We start from the raw sequence: 25,053 nt of genomic DNA, 5'->3' as shown, positions 1-25,053 counted from the left end.
CTGCTGTAGTTGGCACCTGTTGGGTTGTACTATGATGACCTGTTGGGTTATGTACGGCACCTGTTGGGTTGTATGGACCTGTTGGGTTGTACTGGCACCTGTTTTAGATTGCACCGTTGGGTTGTACTGGACGTTTGACGAACCGTTGGGTTGTACTGGCACTGCTGTTGGGTTGTTGCACCTGTTGTTCTGTTGGGTTGTGTGGGATGGACTGCACCTGTTGGGTTGTACTGACACCTGTTGGGTTGTATTGGCACCTTATTGGTTGTACTGCACCTGTTGGGTTGTACTGGCACCTGTTGGGTTGGTACTGGCACCTGTTGGGTTGTACTGGCACCTGTTGGGCTGGTACTGCTTGGTTGTATTGGCACCTGTTGGTTATTGTAATTGGTTGGGTTGTACTGGCACCCTCTGTTTGTGTTACACCTGTTGGACACCTGTTGGTTTGTACTGGCACCTGTTGGGTTGTACTGGCACCTGTTGGATTGTACTGTTCCTGTTATTGTTACGTTTTGTTGTTGATACCTGTTGGGTTGTACTGGCACCTGTTGGGGTTGTACTTGGCACCTGTTTGTTGGTTGTATTAAACCGTTGGCACCTTTGGGTTGGGAACTGTTGGGTTGTACTGGCATTGTCTGTTTGTGAGGTTGTACTGGCACTTGTTACTGGTACGTTGGTACTGGCACCTGTTATGAACCTGTTGTACAATGGCACCTGCTTGTGTACTGGCACCTGTTGGTTGTATACACCTGTGTGGTTGTACTTCCTGTTGTTGTATCGGCACCTGTTGGGTTGTGCTGGCACCTGTTGGGTTGTACTGGCACCTGTTGGGTTGTACTGGCACCTGTTGGTTGTATAACTGGTGGTATGGCATTGGTGTTGTACTGGCACCTGTTGGGTTGTACTGGCAACTGTTGGGTTGGCAATTGTTGGGTTGTACTGGCACCTGTTGGGTTGTACTGGCACCTGTTGGGTTGTGTTGGCACCTGTTGTTGGCACCGTGCTGTAACCCGTTGGGTTGTACTGGCACCTGTTGGGGTACTGGCACCTGTTGTTGTGTTGGGACCTGTTGGGTTGTACTGGCACCTGCTGGGTTGTTGTAACTGGGGAGTACCTGTTGGGTTGTACTGGCACCTGCTGTTGTACTGGCACCTGTTGGGTTGTGTTGGGACCTGTTGGGTTGTACTGGCACCTGTTGGGTTGTACTGGCACCTGTTGGGTTGTACTGGCACCTGTTGGGTGTACTGGCACCTGCTGGTTGTACTGGCACCTGTTGGGTTGTACTGGCACCTGTTGAATGGCACCGCTGTACTGGCACCTGTTGGGCTATGGCACCTGTTGGGTTGTGTTGTTGGGGACCTGTTGGGTTGTACTGACACCTGTTGGGTTGTACTGGCACCTGCTGGGTTGTACTGGCACCTGTTGGGTTGTACTGGCACCTGTTGGGTTTGCTGGCACCTGTTGGGTTGTACTGGCACCTGCTGGGATGTGTACTGCCACCTGTTAGGTTGTGTAGCTGGTTGTACTAGCACCTGTTGGGTTGTGTTAGCACCTGTTGGTTGTACCTGTTAGACTTGTTGGTTACTGGCACCTGTTGGTTGTTGCTTCTGTTGGGTTGTTTCCTGTTTAGGTTGTACTGGCACCTGTTGGGTTGTACTATGGCACCTGTTGGGTTGTACTGGCACCTGTTGGGTTTTCTTTGCAGTTTCTTGCTGGCACCTGTTGGGTGTACTGGCACCTGTTAGGTTGTACTAGCACCTGCTGGTTGTGCTGTGGGTTGTACTAGCACCTGTTGGGTGTTTGCTTTCATGTTGGGTTACTACTGTTGGGTTTGTTTAGGACTGTTGGTTCTTTTTAGCACCTGCTGGTTGTACTGGCTCTCTTTTGGTTGCTAGCACCTGTTGGTTGTGCCTGGCACCTGTTGGGTTGTGTTGGACCTGTTGGGTTGTACTAACTGTTGGGTGTCTTGGACTTCTTTGGTGTGTTTTCTGCGTTGTACTAGCACCTGTTGGGTTGTACTAACTGTTGGGTTGTGTTGAGACCTGTTGGGTTGTACTAGCACCTGCTGGGGTTGTTCGTTGTACTGGCACCTCTTTGTCTGCACCTGTTGTGGTTTATTTGCACCTGCTGGGTTGTACTACTTGCTTGGGTTGTACTGGCACCTGTTGGGTTGTACACCTGTTGGGTTGTGCTACTTTATTTGTGTACCTGTTCTGGGTTGTATTGGGACCTGTTGGGTTGTACTGGCACCTGCTGGTTGTTTACAGTTCTTTAGCACCTGTTGATTGTGTTAGCACCTGTTGGGTGTGTTAGGCTCCTGTTGGGTTTGCTTCTGCTGGGGTTGTCTGGCACCTCTGGGTTGTACTGGCACCTGTTGGGTTTGTACTGGCACCTGTTGGGTTGTTGTTTCCTGTTGGGTTATGGCACCTGTTGGGTTGTGTTGGGACCTGTTGGGTTGTACTGGCACCTGGTTGTGCTGGCACTGTGGGTTGTACTGGCACCTGTTGGGTTGTGTTGGACCTGTTGGGTTGTTTTTGTAGTTGTAACTGCTTGATTTTCCTGTTGGGTTGTACTGGCACCTGTTGGGTTGTACTGGCACCTGTTGGTTGTACTGGCACCTGTTGGGTTGTACTGGCACCTGTTGGGTTGTACTGGCACCTGCTGTTGCTGGCACCTGTTGGTTTATGTGGGGTTGTACTGGCACCTGTTGGGTTGTACTGGCACCTGTTGGGTTGTACTGGCACCTGTTTTAGGCACTGCTTTTAGATTCTGTTGAGTTGTACTAGCACCTGCTGGGTTGTACTGAACACCTGCTGGTTGTACTGCTCCTGTGGTTGTACTGACCTGCTGGGTTTGTACTGACACCTGTTGGGTTGTACTGGCACCGTGTCTATGTTGGGTTGTGTTGCCTGCTGGGTTGTACTGGCACCTGCTGGGTTGTACTACCTTTGCTGGTAGGTTGCTAGCTGCTGGGTTGTACTGGCACCTGTTGGGTTGTGTTGGGACCTGTTGGGTTGTACTGCTTCCTGTTATTGAGTTGTACTGGCACCTGTTGGGTTGTGTTGAGACCTGTTGGGTGCCTTTTTGGGTTGTACTAGCACCTGTTGGGTGTACTGGCACCTGTTGGGTTGTACTACCTGTTGGGTTGTACTGGCACCTGTTGGGTTGTACTGGCACCTGTTGAGACCTGTTGGGTTGTACTGACTTTCTGTTGGGACCTGTTGGGTTGTACTACCTGTTGGATTTGTACTGCAGCACCTGTTGGGTGTGTTGAGACCTGTTGGGTTGTGCCTGGCACCTGTTGGGGCCTGTTGGGTTGTACTGGCACCTGTTGGGTTGTACTAACCTGTTGGGTTGTACTGGCACCTGTTGGTTGTACTAGCACCTGTTGGGTTGTACTGGCACCTGTTGGGTTGCACTGCACCTGTTGGGTTGTACTGGCACCTGTTGGGTTGTACTGGCACCTGTTGGGTTACCACCTGTTGGGTTGCACCTGTTGGGTTTTACTGGCACCTGTTGGGTTGTGCTTGCCTTTGGGGTTCTGTTAACCTGTTGGGTTGTGTTGGCACCTGTTGGGTTGTGCACCTGTTGGGTTGTACTGGCACCTGTTGGGTTGTACTGGCACCTGTTGGGTTGTACTAGCACCTGTTGGGTTGTACTGGCACCTGTTGGGTTGTGCACTAGCACCTGTTAGGTTATGCTAGCACCTGTTAGGTTGTACTAACCTGTTGGGTTGTACTGGCACCTGTTGGGTTATTACTACTTTCCCTGTTGGGTTGTACTGGCACCTGTTGGGTTGTACTGGCACCTGTTGGGTTGTATTGGCACCTGTTGGGTTGTACTGGCACCTGTTGGGTTGTACTGGCACCTGTTGGGGCCTTTGGCACCTGTTGGGTTGTAATGGCACCTGTTGGGTGTACTGGCACCTGTTGGGTTGTACTGGCACCTGTTGGGTTGTACTGGCACCTGTTGGTTGTACTGGCACCTGTTGGGTTGTACTGGCACCTGTTGGGTTGTACTGGCACCTGTTGGGTTTACTGGCACCTGTTGGGTTGTATTGGCACCTGTTGGGTGTATGCTACCTGTTGGGTTGTACTGGCACCTGTTGGGTTGCATCTGTTGGTTGTAATAGCTGTTGGTTGTACTGGCACCTGTTGGGTTGTACTGGCACCTGTTGGGTTGTACTGGCTGTTGGGTTGTACTGGCACCTGTTGGGTTGTACTGGCACTGTTGGGTTGTACTGGCACCTGGGTTTGTTACTGGCACCTGTTGGGTTGTACTGGCACCTGTTAGGTTTGCTGCACCTGTTGGGTTTGTATCCTATGTTGGGTTGTGCTGGCACCTGTTGGGTTGTACTGGCACCTGTTGGTTGTACACTTTTATTGGGTTATTGGCACCTGTTGGGTTATTAGGACCTGTTGGGTTGTACTGGCACCTGTTGGATTGTACTGGCACCTGTTGGGTTGTACCACACCTATTGGGTTGTATCCCTGTTGGGTTGTGCAACACCTGTTGGGTTGTACTGACTCTGTTGGTTGTGTTGACACTGTTAGGTTGTACCTTTCCTGTTGAGTTGTAGCACCTATTGGATTGTACTGGCACCTGTTGGGTTGTACTGGCACCTGTTGGGTTGTTGTTTATACCGTTGTCCCTGTTGGTTTGCTTGGCACCTGTTGGGTTGTACTGGACCTGTTGGGTTGTACTGACACCTGTTGGGTTGTGCCTGTTGGTTTACTGGCACCTGTTGGGTTGTACTGGCACCTGTTGGTTTGTACTGGCACCTGTTGGGTTGTACTGACACCTGTTGGTTTATGCTTCCCTATTGGATTGTACTGGCACCTGTTGGGTTGTACTAACCTATTGGATGTACTAGAGCACCTGTTGGGTTGTACTGACACCTGTTGGGTTGTATTGGCACCTATTGGATTGTACTGGCACCTGTTGGGTTGTACTGACACCTGTTGGTTGTATTGACACCTGTTGGGTTGTGTTACTTTCCTGTTGGGTTGTACTGGCACCTGTTGGTTAGTACTGGCACCTGTTGGGTTGTATTGGCACCTGTTGGGTTTGTGTTGGACCTGTTGGGTTGTACTGGCACCTGTTGGTTGTGTTGGCACCTGTTGGATTGTGCTGGCACCTGGGTTGTACTGACACCTGTTGGGTTGTATTGGCACCTATTGGATTGTTACTGGCACCTGTTGGGTTGTACTGGCACCTGTTGGTTGTACTAACTGTTGGTTGTACTGGCACCTGTTGGGTTGTACTATACCTGTTGGTTGTATTGGCACCTGTTGGGTTGTACTGAGCTGTTGGGTTGTGTTGACACCTGTTGGGTTGTACTGGCACCTGTTGGGTTGTATTAGCACCTGTTGGATTGTACTGGCACCTGTTGGGTTGTGTGGCACCTGTTGGGTTGTGTTGGCACCTGTTGGGTTGTACTGCACCTGTTGGGTTATGTGTTGGTTGTACTGCCTGTTGGGTTGTACTGGCACCTGTTGGTTGTACTGGCACCTGTTGGGTTGTACTGGCACCTGTTGGGTTGTATCTGGATACCTGTTGGGTTGTACTGGCACCTGTTGGGGTTGTGTTGGCACCTGTTGGGTTGTACTGGCACCTGTTGGGTTGTGCTTTCACCTGTGGTTGTACTGGCACCTGTTGTTGTACTGCTCCTGTTGGGTTGTACTGGCACCTGTTGGATTGTACTGGCCCTGTTGGTTTGTACTGGCACCTGTTGGGTTGTCTGGCACCTGTTGGTTGTACTGGCACCTGTTGGGTTGGCAGCACCTGTTGGGTTGTGTTGGCACCTGTTGGTTTACTGGCACCTGTTGGGTTGACTGGCACCTGTTGGTTGTGTGCTTTTGGAGGTTGTGTTGACACCTGTTGGGTTGTGTGCTCCTGTTGGTTGTACTGGCACCTGTTGGGTTGTACTGGCACCTGTTGGGTTGTACTGGCACCTGTTGGGTTGTACTGGCACCTGTTGGGTTGTACTGGCACCTGTTGGGTTGTACTAGCTGTTGGGTTGTACTGGCACCTGTTGGGTTGTGCGGCACCTGTTGGGTTGTGTTGGCACCTGTTGGGTGTGTTGGCACCTGTTGGGTTGTATTGGGACCTGTTGGGTTGTACTGGCACTGTTGGGTTGTACTGGCCCTGTTGGGTTTGCAACACCTGTTGGGTTGTATTGGTACCTGTTGGGTTGTGTTGGCACCTGTTGGGTTATACACCTGTTGGTTGTACTGGCACCTGTTGGGTTGTACTGACACCTGTTGGGTTTATCTGGCACCTGTTGGGTAGTGTTAGCTGTTGGGTTGTATGCTTTTCATTGGTTGTGCTGACACATGTTGGATTGTAGTTGACACCTGTTGGTTGTACTGGCACCTGTTGGGTTGTGTTGACACCTGTTGGTTGTGTTGGCACCTGTTGGGTTGTGTTGACACCTGTTGGTTTAAGCCCTGTTGGGTGTGTTCACACCTGTTGGGATTTACTGCACCTGTTGGGGTGTGTTACCTGTTGGGTTGTACTGCTCCTGTTGGGTTGTGTTGACACCTGTTGGGTTGTGTTGACACCTGTTGGGTTGTCTGGTACCTGTTGGGTTGTACTGGCACCTGTTGGGTTGTGTTGACACTGTTGGTTGTACTGGCACCTGTTGGGTTGTGTTGACCCTGTTGGCTTGTCTTACACCTGTGGCACTGCTTGCCTGTTGGGTTGTGTTGGCTACTGTTGGGTTGTGCTGGCACCTGTTGGGTTGTGTTGACACTTGTTGGGTTGTACTGGCACTTTGGGTTGTGTTGGCACCTGTTGGGTTGTCCTGGCTGTTGTGTTGTACTGGCACAGAGGACTATAACTATCAGTGGCAGTAGAGCGAGCAGGTCAGGCAGAGGGGCCCTTCAATGCGCAGCAGTAGAGCGACAGGTCAGGCACAGCAGGACTATAACTATCAGTCACAGCATAGAGCGAGCAGGTCAGGCACAGCAGGACTATAACTATCAGTGGCAGCAGTGAGGCGAGCAGGTCAGGTACAGCAGGACTATAACTATCCAGTCGCAGCAATGAGCGGGCAGGTCAGGCACAGCAGGACTATAACTATCAGTGGCAGCAGTGACGACAGGTCGGCACAGCAGGACTAAACTATCGGTCGCAGCGGTAGGCGAGCAGGTCAGGCACAGCAGGACTATAACTATAGTGGCAGCAGTAGGCAGGCAGGTCAGGCACAGGGGACTAACTATCAGTCGCAGCAGTGGAGCGGCGGTCAGGCAGCGGACATAACTATCGGTGCAGCAGTAGGCGAGCAGGTCAGGCACAGCAGGACTATAACTATCAGTCGCAGCAGTAGAGCGGCAGGTCAGGCACAGCAGGACTAACTATCAGTCGCAGCAGTAGGCGAGCAGGTCAGGCACAGCAGGACTATATCAGTCAGCAGTAGAGCGAGCAGGTCAGGCAGGCAGGACTATAACTATCAGTGGGCAGTAGGCGGGGTGGGCACAGCAGGACTTAACTATCAGTCTCAGCAGTGAGCGGGCAGGTCAGGCGCAGGACTATATATCCAGTCTCAGCAGTAGAGCGAGCAGGTCAGGCACATGGACTATAACTATCAGTCCGGCGTGAGCAGGCAGGTCCCGGCGATTTATCGTCTCAGCGGTAGAGGTCAGGTACAGCAGGACTATAACTCTCAGTCGCAGCAGTAGAGGGAGGGTCAGGCACAGCAGGTTTATAACTATCAGTCGCAGCAGTAGGCGAGCAGGTCAGGCAGCAGACTATAACTATCAGTGGCAGCAGTAGAGCGAGCAGGTCAGGCACAGCGGGACTATAACTATCAGTGGCAGCAGTAGAGCGAGCAGGTCAGGCCGCAGGGACTATAACTATCAGTCGCAGCAGTAGGCGAGCAGGTCAGGCACAGCAGGACTATAACTATCATCACAGCAGTAGAGCGAGCAGGTCAGGCACCGCAGGACTATAACTATCAGTGGCAGCAGTAGGCGAGCAGGTCAGGCACAGCAGGACTCTAACTATCGGTGGCAGCAATAGAGCGAGCATGTCAGGCACAGCAGGACTATAACTATCAGTGGCAGCAGTAGGCGAGCAGGTCAGGCACAGCAGGACTATAACTATCAGTCGCAGCAGTAGAGGCGGCAGGTCAGGGCACAGCGGATAACTATCAGTGGCAGCAGTAGGCGAGCAGGTCAGGCACAGCAGGACTATAACTATCAGTGGCAGCAGTAGAGCGAGCAGGTCAGGCATAGCGGGACTATAACTATCTGGTGCAGCAGTAGAGCGAGCAGGTCAGGGCACAGCAGGACTATAACCTATCAGTGGCAGCAGTGAGCGAGCAGGTCAGGCAGAGGGACTATAACTATCAGTGCGCAGCAGTGGAGCGAGCAGGTCAGGCACAGCAGGACTATAACTACCAGTCGCAGCAGTAGAGCGAGCAGGTCAGGCACAGCAGGACTATAACTATCAGTCGCAGCAGTAGAGCGAGCAGGTCAGGCACAGCAGGACTATAACTATCAGTCGCAGCAGTGAGCGAGCAGGTCAGGCACAGCAGGACTATAACTATCAGTCGCAGCAGTAGAGCGAGCAGGTCAGGCAGGCAGGATAAACTATCAGTGGCAGCAGTAGAGCGAGCAGGTCAGGCACAGCAGGACTATAACTATCAGTCTCAGCAGTAAGCGAGCAGGTCAGGCACAGCAGGACTATAACTATCGTCGCAGCAGTGGAGCGAGCAGGTCAGGCACAGCAGGACTATAACTATCAGTCACAGCAGTAGAGCGAGCAGGTCAGGCACAGCAGGACTATAACTATCAGTCGCAGCAGTAGGCGAGCAGGTCAGGCACAGCAGGACTATAACTATCAGTCTCGCAGTAGGCGAGCAGGTCAGGCACAGCAGGACTATAACTATCAGTGGCAGCAGTAGAGCGAGCAGGTCAGGCACAGCAGGACTATAACTATCAGTCGCAGCAGTAGAGCGAGCAGGTCAGGCACAGCAGGACTTATATCAGTGGCAGCAGTAGAGCGAGCAGCAGGTCAGGCACAGCAGGACTATAACTATCAGTCGCAGCAGTAGAGCGAGCAGGTCAGGCACAGCAGGACTATAACCTATCAGTCTCAGCAGTAGAGCGAGCAGGTCAGGCACAGCAGGACTATAACTATCAGTGCGCAGCAGGCGGCAGGTCAGGTACACAGGACTATAACTATCAGTCGCAGCAGTAGAGCAGGTCAGGCACAGCAGGACTATAACTATCAGTCGCAGCAGTAGGCGAGCAGGTCAGGCACAGCAGGACTATAACTATCAGTGGCAGCAGTAGGCGAGCAGGTCAGGCACAGCAGGACTATAACTATCAGTCACAGCAGTAGAGCGAGCAGGTCAGGCACAGCAGGACTATCAGTCACAGCAGTAGAGCGAGCAGGTCAGGCACAGCAGGACTATAACTATCAGTCGCAGCAGTAGAGCGAGCAGGTCAGGCAACAGGACTATAACTATCAGTCGCAGCAGTAGAGCGAGCAGGTCAGGCACAGCAGGACTCAACTTATCCAGTCACAGCAGTAGAGCGAGCAGGTCAGGCACAGCAGGACTATAACTATCAGTCGCAGCAGTAGAGCGAGCAGGTCAGGCACAGCAGGACTATAACTATCAGTGGCAGCAGTAGAGCGAGCAGGTCAGGCACAGCAGGACTATAACTATCAGTGGCAGCAGAATAGAGCGAGCAGGTCAGGCACAGCAGGACTATAACTATCAGTCGCAGCAGTGAGAGGAGCAGGTCAGGGCACAGCAGGACTATAACTATCGGTGGCAGTAGTAGGCGAGCAGGTCAGGCACAGCAGGACTATAACTATCGGTGGCAGCAGTAGAGCGAGCAGGTCAGGCACAGCAGGACTATAATATCAGTGGCAGGCAGTAGGCGGGCAGGTCAGGCACAGCAGGACTATAACTATCGGTGGCAGACCAAACACATGACTCCAACTGTGACTCGCTGAAGAACGTTCCTTCGCTACTCCTCTGTATATCGCGGAGGTCAGGTGTGTCTTGAGCCTTTACACGGTCAGGTGTGTCTTGAGCCCTTACGGAGTCAGGTGTGTCTTGAGCCTCTTATAAGTAGAGTCAGGTGTGTCTTGAGCCCTTACATGGAGTCAGGTGTGTCTTGAGCCTTTAAATTATACATAGATCCTCACTACTGTAGATCCAGGATATACTTGTAACACTTCAGCCACTCACTACTGTAACACTTGAGCCACTCACTACTGTACACTTCAACCATCACTCACCAAACACTTTAGCCACTCACTACTGTAACACTTCAGCCACTCACTACTGTAACACTTCAGCCACTCACTACTGTAACACTTCAGCCACTCACTACTGTAACACTTCAGCCACTCACTACTGTAACACTTCAGCCACTCACTACTGTCTTCAGCCACTCACTCTGTAACACTTCAGCACTCACTACTGTAACTTCAGCCACTCACTACTGTAACATCAGCCACTCACTACTGTAACACTTCAGCCACTCACTGCACACTTCAGCCACTCGTGCTGTAACACTTCAGCTACTCACTACTGTACACTTCACACTCACTACTGCTTCGCTACTCACTACTGTATACTTCAGGCACTCACTACTGTAACACTTCAGCCACTCACGACATTCCATAGCCACTCACTACTGTAACACTTCACCACTCACTGTAACACTTCAGCCACTCACTACTGTAACACTTCAGCCACTCACTACTGTAACACTTCAGCCACTCACTACTGTAACACTTCAGCCACTCACTACTGTAACACTTCAGCCACTCACTACTGTAACACTTCAGCCACTCACTACTGTAACACTTCAGCCACTCACTACTGTAACACTTCAGCCACTCACTACTGTAACACTTCAGCCACTCACTACTGTAACACTTCAGCCACTCACTACTGCTTCAGCTCTCACTACTGTAACACTTCAGCCACTCACTACTGTAACACTTCAGCACTCACTGCATGTGCTGACCACTCACTGTAACACTTCAGCCACTCACTACTGTAACACTTCAACCACTCACTACTGTAACACTTCAGCCACTCACTACTGTAACTCTTCAGCCACTCACTACTGCCTTCAGCCACTCACTGCCTGTAACACTTCAGCCACTCACTACTGTAACACTTCAGCCACTCACTACTGTAACACTTCAGCCACTCACTACTGTAACACTTCAGCCACTCCTACTGTAACACTGACCACTCCTACTGTAACACTTCAGCCACTCCTACTGTAACACTTCAGACTCACGACTGTAACACTTCAGCCACTCACTACTGTAACCTTCAGCCACTCACTATAACACTTCAGCCACTCACCACTGTAACACTTCAGCCACTCACCACTGTAACACTTCAGCCACTCACTACTGTAACACTTCAGCCACTCACTACTGTAACACTTCACACTGTAACACTTCAGCCACTCACGACTGTAACACTTCAGCCACTCACGACTGTAACACTTCAGCCACTCGACTGTAACACTTCAGCCACTCACGACTGTAACACTTCAGCCACTCACCACTGTAACACTTCAGCCACTCGACTGTCACACTTCAGCCACTCACCACTGTAACACTTCAGCCACTCACCACTGTAACACTTCAGCCACTCACCACTGTAACACTTCAGCCACTCACCACTGTAACACTTCAGCCACTCACCACTGTAACACTTCAGCCACTCACCACTGTAACACTTCAGCCACTCACCACTGTAACACTTCAGCCACTCACCACTGTAACACTTCGCCACTCCACCACTGTAACACTTCAGCCACTCACCACTGTAACACTTCAGGCCACTCACTACTGTAACACTTCAGCCACTCACTACTGTAACACTTCAGCCACTCACTACTGTAACACTTCAGCCACTCACTACTGTAACACTTCAACCACTCACCACTGTAACACCAGCCACTCACCACTGTAACACTTCAGCCACTCACTACTGTAACACTTCAGCCACTCATTACTGTAACACTTCAGCCACTCACTACTGTAACACTTCAGCCACTCACCACTGTAACATAAGCCACTCACCACTGCAACTTGCAGCCACTCACCACTGTAACACTTGAGCCACTCACCACTGTAACACTTCAGCCACTCACCACTGTAACACTTCAACCACTCACCACTGTAACATAAGCCACTCACCACTGTAACACTTCAGCACTCACCACTGTAACACTTAAGCCACTCACCACTGTAACATAAGCCACTCACCACTGTAACACTTCAGCCACTCACCACTGTAACACTTGAGCCACTCACCACTGTAACACTTCAACCACTCACCACTGTAACACTTAGACCCTCACCACTGTAACACTTGAGCCACTCACCACTGCAACACTTCAACCACTCACCACTGTAACACTTGAGCCACTCACCACTGTAACACTTCAGCCACTCACTACTGTAACACTTCAGCCACTCACCACTGTACTTGAGCCCTCCTCTGTAACACTTCAGCCACTCTCTGTAACACTTCCACCACTCACCACTGTAACCTTGAGCCACTCACCACTGTAACACTTCAGCCACTCCTGAACACTCAACTGTAACACTTCAACCACTCACCACTGTAACCTTAGAGCCACTCACCCTGTAACACTTCAGCCACTCACTACTGTAACACTTCAGCCACTCACCACTGTTCCAGGCCACTCACCAGCAACACTTCAGCCACTCACTACTGTAACACTTCAACCACTCACCACTGTAACACTGAAACACCACTACTGTAACACTTCAGCCACTCACTACTGTAACACTTCAACCACTCACCACTGTAACACTTGACACTCACCACTGTAACACTTCAGCCACCACCACTGTAACACTTCAGCCACTCACCACTGTAACACTAACCACTCACCACTGTAACACTTGAGCCACTCACCACAACACTTCAGCCACTCACCACTGTAACACTTCAGCCACTCACCACTGTAACACTTGAGCCACTCACCACTGTAACACTTGAGCCACTCACCACTGTAACACTTGAGCCACTCACCACTGTAACACTTCAGCCACTCACCACTGTAACACTTGAGCCACTCACCACTGTAACACTTCACATCACCACTGTAACACTTAAGCCACCACCACTGTAACACTTCAGCCACCACCACTGTAACACTTGCCACTCACCACAACACTTGCCACTCACCACTGTAACACTTCAACCACTCACCACTGTAACACTTCCACCACCACTGTAACACTTAAGCCACTCACTAATGTAACATCAGCCACTCACCACTGTAACACTTGAGCCGCTCACCACTGTACTTAGAGCCACCACTACTGTAACACTTGAGCCACTCACCACTGTAACACTTGAGCCACTCACTACTGCACACTTGAGCCACTCACCACTGTAACACTTCAGCCACTCACTACTGTAACACTTGAGCCACTCACCACTGTAACACTTAAGCCACTCACCACTGTAACACTTCAGCCACTCACCACTGTAACACTTCAGCCACTCACCACTGTAACACTTCAGCCACTCACCACTGTAACACTTCAGCCACTCACCACTGTAACACTTCAGTCACTCACCACTGTAACGCTTGAGCCACTCACCACTGTAACACTTGAGCCACTCACCACTGTAACACTTGAGCCACTCACCACTGTAACACTTGAGCCACTCACCACTGTAACACTTAAGCCACTCACCACTGTAACACTTCAGCCACTCACCACTGTAACACTTCAGCCACTCACCACTGTAACACTTCAGCCACTCACCACTGTAACACTTCAGCCACTCACCACTGTAACACTTCAGTCACTCACCACTGTAACGCTTGAGCCACTCACCACTGTAACACTTGAGCCACTCACCACTGTAACACTTGAGCCACTCACCACTGCTAACACTTGAGCCACTCACCACTGTAACACCCTCACCCTGTAACGCCAGGCCACTCACCACTGTAACACTTGAGCCACTCACCACTGTAACACTTAAGCCACTCACCACTGTAACACTTCAGCCACTCACCACTGTAACACTTCAGCCACTCACCACTGTAACACTTCAGCCACTCACCACTGTAACACTTCAGCCACTCACCACTGTAACACTTCAGTCACTCACCACTGTAACGCTTGAGCCACTGTAACACTTTAGTCACTCACCACTGTAACACTTCAGCCACTCACCACTGTAACACTTCAGCCACTCACCACTGTACCACTTCAGCCACTCACCACTGTAACACTTTAGTCACTCACCACTGTAACACTTCAGCCACTCACCACTGTACCACTTCAGCCACTCACCACTGTAACACTTTAGTCACTCACCACTGTACCTGGAGCGTTGTTTACTTGTCTTTCCTACTTTCCCTCATCCCCTCAGGGTGTTACAGCACACACACACTCACCCCCGGTCGAGCTGTGACTTTATAAACCCGTGTTGAATACGACTGGATTCCGTGCCGTTATCTCATGGTTAGGCGGTCGAGTTGAAGTTTGTTTTTGTGTTGTAAGTTTACAGGTAAAACTATTATTGAAGTTACATTCCTCATTAGAGTAGGTTGTCAGGTGGTGTAAGCCAGTCCAGATGAGGTTTAACTCAGCCCAAGACCAGATGGGTTCGAACTCGGCTCAAGACTCCATAATTATAAGGATTGGGGTTCATTTGGAGTGAGATTCATTCATAGTGGTCCCCCCAACCCTTATGTTTTGGTTAGGATTGGGCACGTTCGGTGAGTTGTAGGTCAAAGAGGACCCAGTTGCAATAGACCCCAACCTAACATTATCTATTTGGAATGGGGGTTATTGGAACAGTCAGCTTATATGATACTATTCATAGTTTCCATCTTTGAATTTTACGTGTTGAGAGTTTTGGGTTGTGCACCGTTGTGGAATGAAGTGTGTGTGTGTGTACCTGTCTCAGCCTTCTACTGTCAATTTCTACCCATTTATCTTATTACACACGAGTCTCCTCTAACAATTTCCTTCCTCTCTTTGGGCTTCTGTATTCCTTGGTCCACCCCATCACACACAACAACGAGAGAGAAGTAAAGGATAGTAGAACAGACTCCCTTAACCAGGTGCCTTTAGAGAGAGTGTTGAGTAGCGAGAGGTCATAAGTCAAGGTTCTTTACTGTCACCTTGTTACTCCTGGAGCTTCTAGAGGGTGTGTGGGTGTATAGTCATTCGGTGAACCTCTAAGTGTGATAAGTTCGTACATTTTGATTCCTGTATTATTATTGTCCATATGTACGTTTGTTGAGGTTTGTGATGGTAAATAGAGGTGTTTATCTGATGGAGTTGGGTCAGCAGGCTAAGGCGAGGCTCGGATGTGTGAGGGAGGGAGGATGGAGGTAGTAGTGGGGGGTCGTGGGAGGTAGTAGGGGGGTCGTGAATATATGGATGACGTAGCCACTACTTAAGGCCAGCTACCACCCCCCACTCCTACACCCGTCACCTTGCCTCCCGTTCCTCCTCCAGGCTTTCTCACCTTCCCCCTCCTCCTCATCTACCCTGACACCTCATATACCTTATCCCTCATCTGCCATCATCATCATTCACCCTCCACCTCCCCCTTTCCTCCCCCACTTCTCCACTGCACTTCACCATTAATCATGATCATTCACCGCTTTCTAATTTTAATATTTATACTTGCAAAAAAAATATTGATTTATATTTTATAAAGAATCGATTTATGGAAAGCGACGACGATGATGACACTTAGATCATTCACCGCTTTCTAATTTTAATATTTATACTTGCAAAAAAAATATTGATTTATATTTTATAAAGAATCGATTTATGGAAAGCGACGACGATGATGACACTTAGTAGACTATCTCTTGTAACTCCCATGTAAGTCGTGTGTGTGTGTGTGAGGGAGTTGTGGACGTCAAACACACACACACACACACACCTTTACTTTGTTGCATGATTTTTACAGGTGTTATCTTGCTTTTCTTTTGGGTAATGTCTGACACTACGAATACATTGCTCTTGTACCCTATAAATGAAGGAGAGTCAGCAGGAATTTGTATCAGTTTTGCAAGATGAAACTAATATAGAGTCTTGCCTTACTTCTTCTGTCTAATACCAGGACGGCCGTTTTGACAGCACACCTATTCAATAACGTTATAAGGAACTGACCTATAGGACCACAATACGTTTTATTGTATATACCAGTCTCGTGGGAAGATTGGATCAGGGCTTAAAGTACCGTTATATTTTAATGTACTTTCTCGGTGATCAGATATATTGTGGTGACAGAGAGGAACGCGGAAGGTGCCACCCTAAAGGGAATGTCATTCATCCGACTCTTGGGTGGAAGGAATTTACAAGGGGTTGACGATGCCTTAGGAGTTTTAGTGAAAGCGCCACGATGGTGTTAAAAATTATTGAGTGTTTTGTGAAAGCAGTTTAAAGGGATTTTTAACCTATAATTTATTTAATTGTAGACGAATTGAGAGAAAGTGGCTGAATAAGGGGAGGGACAGCGCGAGGAGAAGGAATAGGGTGTAGTGTGAAGTACAGGTACCAGCAGCAAGAATGCTCTCTCACAGCACATGCCTTATGGCCAGGTATTACCACACCTGCCGTCGCTCGACAATGGTCAAAGGTGAGAAGCAATTTCTTGAGTTTTCGTGCGGAACTTGGGAGTTACTCTCTCCCTGACCTGTTTGTTCACAATGAAGCTTATGTGATATCGTCACTCGGGGAGGGGGGGGGGACCAATTCGTAGCCTTCAGAATACTTACTTTGTAATTACAATAATGGTGTATGCTAGTTCATCTTCTTTGTTCAATAATGTAATTCAAAAGTGTTTTCCATTGTGAATAGCGATATTCATTTGTACATCTTACTTTCGAAATGATGGTGCTCACTTTTATATCTTACTTTGTGAATCATAAGTTTTGTTTGTTGACTGTTTATATTTGTTAAATATGACATTTTAGTGACGTAAGACTCCTTACACCATTGGTGGCAGTCAGGTGTCACAAAACTGATAGGAGAGACAACCCGTTAGTTATAATGGTGCTGGTACAGGGCAACACTTCACTGTTGTATAAGAAAGCAATAAACGTAGCTTTTAAAATACTAAGAATAAACAGAATAATCGCTTACAATGTAAAGTTTACAAATTGGTTTCAATAAAAGCTTTTCACCGTGGACATATGTTGCCGTTTGTGGGGTGCAGTGGGGAGAGGCAGGATGATGAAGCCGTAAACATCATGGAGAAGCTGTGGGGTACCTTGGGTGTGGGCAGCTCACGTCTTGCTGGCGCCACGCCCACGCCCACACTGCGCCCACGGTCAACCTTTCATGCGTGGAGGAACTGGCTATAATACAGCGCCATGGACTGGTTGTTGGTGCGCCGTGTTGGGTATTTATTGTTGTGGCTGTCAGGCAAGAGAGAGAGAGATAATGAACACAGTGAGTGGGTGTGTGATCGTTGGTAGGTGATAGTACAGTCCCCTTATGGTAGGTGGAGACATACTTACTTGGTATATTAGGTGGTGGTTGTATGATCACTACTAGTTTTCGATTTCATATTACATTAATTGAAATTTCTGAAGTGTGTTTCGTTACCACCTGTAGTCTAATTTATTTGTTATTTTTGTGTTTAGGTCTTTGTGGAGATATACTGTAGAGAGAGAGAGAGAGAGAGAGAGAGAGAGAGAGAGAGAGACTCTTTTTCTTCATACTCACTAGTCCTGTATTTATTTTCTAATGGTTTATTTCTTTAATAATTATTCTCCCATAAAAGGCTAACAAATTACCCAGTGTCTAGGCACATAAATGTGTTAAGTCTTTTTCATCTTGAATAAATAATACATAACAGATGACTCATAAACTCATTCAATAAATCACAATATTAAGTCGTTGGTAAGAGCATTCGATAAAAGTCTTAAAGGTAATTTATAACAGTATATTAGGGACAGCCTCGGCTATTTAGTTTGGTTAGACAGTGTTAATACCTTTGTCCATTGTACAGTATAACCCATCACGTGCACCTAACGTTATCTTATCATTGACAGTACTTAGGATTTTTTGAACGAGTTATCTCTCTTTATCATACCAGTAATGTGACAAAGAATGTGGTGTTAGTGTGGTGGCGTTGAGACGAGTGTGCCAGTCGTATATACGCGTATAAATGTTTAGTGAGTTTCATGGTTAGAGCTTCGGAAATTGGCAGGGAGTGTTCGATAGTGACGCGGCTATAAGTGTTGGTGTCGACGGTTGGCTGAAGTATACATTAACAAGCAGGGAAGGAGGTAGTGGTCACAGATCTCTCTCTAACAAGTCACGTGTGTATGGAGACCCGGTTATGGTGGACGGGTATGGTACAGGTATAAGCGTTCTAATCACTTAACATTGTATCAGAATAATTGTGCCAGAAGCAGTGTTAATGTGTTGTGTAACAAGATGACACGTCTGTTAACATTTTTGGCTAGTTTCGTCCTGTCGACTGTCACCTTTTTGATAACTGTATAACATTGTATATTCAAAACTTATACATAATTTCAAGAAACTTTGATACTCAAACCAAATAGAGAGTGGGTGTTCTTGGTAAGACTATGTAAGGATTGTATATATATTTTATTACCTGTGTTTTTATTTATAGAGTACTGTATTCTGTTTTCAGGTGCAGTGAGAGCATAAAATGAAGTTCAGCCAGTGGATGAAGGAGAGATGCTCAGGGAAAAGAAACAGGCCATAGCTCAGTGAGAGTACAGAACAGAAACACAGTATGTGAGCTGTAAAACTTTTAACTTCATTGTGCCAAAAAGTTTTAAGTTATTGTGATTGTGTGAACAATTTAATATTATTTTATTGTGATAAGATTTTAGACTGACCTTTTTAAGTGTGTGCAAGAAACCTGTTAAGAACAGATAAAAGGAATACTTGGAATTAATAGTAACGAGAAAGCGCTAAATTCATCGATATATCAACGTTGGAAGCAGACGAATGAGAATGCGCTAAGTCTCCGTCGTAATTCATAGAGAATGGCAGCGGTCGCCCGGAAGGTAAGTGTCCATTTTCTTTGTCAAAATTGTAGGGATAACTCTTACTTTTTGAACACTTATACAGGATTGAAATTAGGCTGTGGTTACCGATGGTGGTCCGGCTCTCAGCATAATTTTAGTAGAAAACCAAGTGTGGAAAATTTATGTCTAAGATATCCATTTTATGACATAAGAGGTCACGAACTAAGTAAACCTTGCGTTACTAGTGAACCTAACCCAACGATCACGGGATAGGTTTGGGAAATGACAAGGTGACAGGCACAGTATTGCCGGATCTTTAACAATAACAGTAACGCCCCAATTGTCGGGCTGTATCGACGGAGCTGTAACCATTGTCGGTTTAAAACTGCATGTGAATAAATCAAAAATATTTTTTTGGGGAAGCAACTATGTAATGATTATTTGCACGTCAGTCAGGGTAGGGGGGACAATATGACCCTCCCATATACTTGCTCTTGAATACTCCTAAAAGTATCTGTAGTTCGCCATGTCGTACAAGACATTCCCGCCACAAAATTTTTCGCCTATCTCTATTCACTTCTGATATATAACCTTTCATTTTTATACAAAATCCTGTAGCTAAGTTTTATTTGGAATAAGAAAACCAGAAAATCAGAGTAATAGGATATTGAATAACTGAAAACTAAACATATTGTATAAATTTTATACGTTATATATATATATATATATATATATATATATATATATATATATATATATATATATATATATATATATATATATATATATATATATTTCATTAGCCCAATAAAGCACGCGGACTTCTACATACAATCAACACCTCAACCCGCCAGAGGTAGCGTTCCACGGTCACAGTCCATGGGCTCCTGGGTTCGAATCCTGGCGGGTTGAGGTGTTCATGTGTGTGTATATATATATATATATATATATATATATATATATATATATATATATATATAAATTCTAAAATGTATCTAGGAATGATAATGTTTAGTAAATAATGACTTGGAGGATGAAGGACATGGGACGTTACATCGTGCCAAGAACTTGATTGTGATACTAAGTTTATGGCAACATATTCTGAAAGTAAAGTAACAGCTGAGTAGTTAAGAAAGACCACTTAGAATACTCCATTAAAATTTAAATTTTCAGACAAATTTTTCTGGGCAGACTAGAATAGTCACTTCCTTGTTCCCGCCATATGTGACAATATATCAGGGACGCTTTAAACCTTCCTCGATGGTGTTTATCTTATTGTTTGTGTCTTTGATCACGAGAACTTCACCACATCTCGTGTAAAGTCTTTGTTAAATTCACTCTGTATTACAGGTGACACCAAGGGAACACCGTAGGGGGAAGCTGTGGGCACTGGTTCTATAGGTGACCAAGTTGGCACCGGTGAGGAAAGTGTTGGTTGGTGGCATTAGAGAAGCAGGTGACTGAGGTGACACAGGAGGGGCTGGTGTGACGTAAAACCAGCTCGCACAGACTGGTTCACCTGGAGGGTTGGCTGGTGTTGACTCCAGGGAGAGGGGCCAAGGGGCCTCACGGCACGTATCACACTCCATCGTACACACACCTCCTCCCTGATGAGTCCAACACCTCACATTTTTGCTGCACATCTCTTGTTTCACCTCACGTTACCGTTTTTCGTGATTGGGGTCGTGAAACTGCTTACACTGTATATTTAGTTAGTACTCTTTTGTGCCTTAGAGCAGTCAGAGAAGTCATTCCTTTCAATACCAATATCGTATCAACAGTAATTGCATTGCAGGAGTAATTTCACGTGATCATTGTCAAACACCATGTGTCATTATCATTAATGTTATGGCTGTATATTTGGGACTCACAAAATGTACAAATTGTTTATGAAAAAAAAACCCCTAAACACATCTATTTTACTCGAATAAAAAGTGCGCTTTATTATGGTAACATGGGGCTCATCTTCCATTGAGGTCCAAAAATATTAGGTTCCAATTTATTCATAATTGTGAAGAGCCTCAGTACAGTAATACGTCCATACCTTGTTAGTCTCGTCATGTTGGTTGAGCTCCACGGCCAACTGGAGTAAGTATCAGAATTAAGCGTATTAGTTGATTGTATAGATAATTAATTACTGTGTTTAGGTGCGGGTGAAGCAGAGACAGCGAAGGAGATAGATTGGAGTGAATGAAGGTGTGTGTGTGTTCAGGAGGTAGTGGACAGGTGTTAAAAGTGACGGTAGCAGTTGGAGAAAGTTGCCCGTGGTAATGAAAAGATCAGAGACTGAGAGGGCGGTGGGGATGTGTTGACGTTGGTGCGGATTCTCTATTTAGTTTGTGTGATCATTATCGTAAAAAATTATGATGGTAAACATACAACTTCCATCAATAATAATAATAATAATAATAATAATAATAATAATATAAATATGTGTCTGAAATTATAAAAAAAGTTTAAAGAAGAAAACCGTTAACAATAATTACTTAGACCTTATAATACAAACAAATGGAGTGAAGGATGTGTGTGTGTGTTTGGAGTGTGTGGGGCAGTAGTGTTGGTGTAAATGGAAAGAGCGCAATCATTCTCATCATTCTCATCAGCATCACCATTGTCATCATCATAGTATCTTCATGGGTGAGTCATCTCCCCCATGGCAGGCAGGCCGAGGAAACCGTGTGGTCGGTGCTGTAAGAAAATGAAGGAAATTTATTGTAAGCGCCAGAACGCCAATTTTGAGTCTCGGTGGTTGGATCAGCTGAAGAGTAAGCAGGGGGCAAGTGACTTTTGGCCTAGTGAAGAGGCAGTCGGAGGGTGGAGATGGTTTGGCTTGAGGTGGTGGCGCAGCAGAGGGTCACTTCACCTGATAGGCCAGCGGCAGGGTACTCTTGTTCTTGTGGCGGGGGAGCGGAAGGACGGGGTTGGCTTAGGATAACATATTTGTAGGGTCAGCTGACGAGGAAAGCAGTAGTGGGGGATTCTCGGTTTTGTATCGGAGGATCAGAAGGGCGAAATTGTGCGCGTGAGGATGGTGACGCCGGGTGACGGGGCTAATAACACCATGACGCCTGCGCAGTCTTCACGCACAACTCAGTTTACGTGGTTCTCTTTCGTATCTGCTAACTGTAAAATAACCCGTATTTTGCTGACTGCTTCCCAACCTCAGAATACTGTAATATGATAACAACTGGGTGTCTCTGTCAACTGTAAGAAGAACTCTGTATTCGGCATATTTCTTTCCTACAAAATAACAATGCAGTAAAACCTGATCATTGGTGGGTCAGTGTACTAGTATGTATCTGGCTGGGTTTAGCTATTCTGTGTAACTCTACGTATTTCTGGGCCAGTCATTTAAGAGTGTGTGTAATAATAATAATAACGTTTATTGAAAGAGAATGGCAGCCGGAAGGCTGAAAATATACAGTTACATAATTGGGGAATGGGTCTCTTGATTGACAAATAATATACATGTAACATAAGTGATACACATGATATATAATAACAAGGTGGGGAGAAGGTCATACTACAGGACATTTCAACATAGTGACAGTGCAAAGGGTAAGATTGACTGGGAGTGAATACACTGGTTGATTACGAGTTGTTGATAATTTTTACATTGGTTGGGACTGGGCTGTTCTTATAACGATCAGTACGTGCTCGTATGGGCTGGGTGCGGTTGTGGTGTCGAACAAAACAGCAATTCGCGGACGAGGGATCTTGGGTGGTAGTAGGAGCCGGTCTCGAGGATGGTGCAGAAGCTTCTCACCAAATTTGCAGTTGAGGTCGTGGTGATGGTCAGAGAGGGTCAGTGTATTGACCGCTTCTTGATATGTGGAGTAGGACGGGGAGAGAATAATTTTGCATGCCCTCTTTTGCACTTTTTATAGGGGTTTACGTTGTGTGGCATTTAGGGAGGAAGACCAGGTAGGGGAGGCATACGTTGAGTAAACACTGAGGAGCTCGTGTGCAGGAACTCCGAGGGACTTGAGTCGGCTGAGGAGGTGGAGACGGAAACTGTGTGTGTGACACGTGCGCGCGTGTATATTTGTGTGTTTTGCTGGGTCTAACTGCTTACATGTTGACTATAGCGTGTAAGTAACTTGGTGGGTTTACCCAATGTTCAATATTTCCTAGATCTCCTCTGGAACTCACTTGGTGTCTTAAGGCTGTCAGTTTATATTTAGATGTTCTTCGTGAGCACTACAAGAACTAACGGCTGCTGGTCAATTATGAACGGTAATTCTATGTATTTGTTCTCGTGTGTTTAAGACATTGGAAAAAAAAGTAGATATTTCGCATTACCTGAAGAATCTCTACCCAGCTTATTTTACCTAAAGGGAACATTAACCCAACCCAACCAAACCCAACCAAACCCAACCTCATCCTCCCAAATAGTGTTAGTATTTGATCTTGTGTGTTTAGGACAAAGAAATGTTGGATTTATTGCTGTATCGAAGGTAGAACTTGATTTACATAGTCCTTGGTAGAGTGTGGTAGGTTAAGGTGGCTCACACGTAAGGGTTATGGAGAGCACACCGTAGATGCCGTTACCGTTGGTGGACAAATTGTGTCGTCCTGGCTGGTCCGTGCGTTACCTCCTTTAACTAACACTGTAACAACACAAAATTTATTCATGTAACAATATTTATGTACCGTATATGTATTTCAATTGAATATGTATTTATTATTATTATTATTATTATTATTATTATTATTACTATTATTATTATTATTATTATTATTATTATTATTATTATTTTTATTATTATTATTATTATTGAAAAGTAGTAGTAGTATGATTAAAATTATGTAAACGTTACTACACCTGTTGATGAGGTGTATAACTTTGTAAAAATGTGTGTAGGGGGGGATAGTGTTGTGGAGGTGCTGGGAGTGGTGTTGTGGAGGTGCTGGGAGTGGTGTTGTGGAGGTGCTGGGAGTGGTGTTGTGGCGGTGCTGGGAGTGGTGTTGTGGAGGTGCTTGGAGTGGTGTTGTGGAGGTGCTGGGAGTGGTGTTGTGGAGGGAGAATCAAGGAGCGTGGAGAGGGAGCGTGTGGCGTGGAGCGAGGAGTGTGGGTCGGCAGTCAGTGTTGGGAGTGAGTGGTGTGCGGAAGAGCCTTTTGTACAGTATAGTGGTGGGTGTTAGTGATCCCCACGTGTCCTCCGCAGTGTAGTACAGGAACAGTCGTGTAGTGGGATACATACATGTATCCCCACCGGGTACTGATACTGTCTTCTGGATACCTGTGGAAAAAAATCATTATAGGCGGACTAGTTTGTGGGTGTCTTCGTAACACAAACTGGAGTGAGGTGTAGGTTGTGTTCACGTACTTTACATTACAATGATAACACACACACATTAACGTGATGCGTGACCATACTGCACCGCCATCTGTATCTGTAGTGGTGTACAGTATACCTAGATGGAGACCAGGTAGTGTGGGGGGCCAGAGCTGACCACACTGTGTAGTAATAACACTCTCTCTGCTCTGGCTTTCCAAGACCTTGTGGTTCTAGATGGCTTTTGACTAAAGAAGTTGCGGCTACAAGGCCGGTAGACGACCATATTTCCCATACAACTGCTGTAGAGATTTGTCAAGTCTTTGGTGTTGGTGAGAGTGATGCCTCAACGACCTCTGTAGTGCAGTATTTTGATTCATTCAGAAGCGTGTCTTGTAGTTTGTTTGTTGGTGATTTAAGGTTAACGCTGAGCTAGATGGTGGTGTCTTAGGCGTATCATTGCACTTATCTTATTAAAGGGTTAATAATTTTTACAACAAACAAACCCGTACACAGATTGTGTCCGTCACGGAGGTCAAGTGTTTTCAAATCAATCTTGATTGAAAATCCAAAGATGTAACAAGTAATTATCGTCAGCTTGTTTGTATTCACCTTGTCACACATTTTGTAGTTTTTTATATAAACTTCGAAAAATATTTGATGTTAAAATTTTTGTTATAGGTTATGTAAGAGTCATGCTGGCGGCTTCTTGCGGCAGAGTGTAGCATTTGCGGTGGAGTGAGACACGCCTATAG

The 25,053-nt window shown here is 46.8% G+C and overlaps 1 protein-coding gene across 8 annotated transcripts in view; it reads left to right on the top strand.

The window, feature by feature from the left end:
• LOC121856740 (AKT-interacting protein-like) overlaps positions 1-25,053 on the top strand; it is a 192,504-nt gene that overhangs the window by 66,008 nt on the left and 101,443 nt on the right. For 5 of the 8 annotated variants that reach the window (XM_042352447.1, XM_042352462.1, XM_042352478.1 and 2 more), the window contains one exon: positions 18,677-19,058. In XM_042352447.1, the coding sequence (XP_042208381.1) occupies positions 19,038-19,058 (21 nt within the window). In that variant the 5' untranslated portion in view covers positions 18,677-19,037. The other 3 variants (XM_042352496.1, XM_042352488.1, XM_042352470.1) reach the window with 3 other exon arrangements.

Source organism: Homarus americanus, unplaced genomic scaffold, assembly GCF_018991925.1.
Source record: "Homarus americanus isolate GMGI-L3 unplaced genomic scaffold, GMGI_Hamer_2.0 scaffold1024, whole genome shotgun sequence".
Taxonomy (NCBI): Eukaryota; Metazoa; Arthropoda; class Malacostraca; order Decapoda; family Nephropidae; genus Homarus; species Homarus americanus.
The sequence above is the reverse complement of the archived record's forward strand: the minus strand, read 5'-3'. Positions and strand labels throughout refer to the sequence as shown.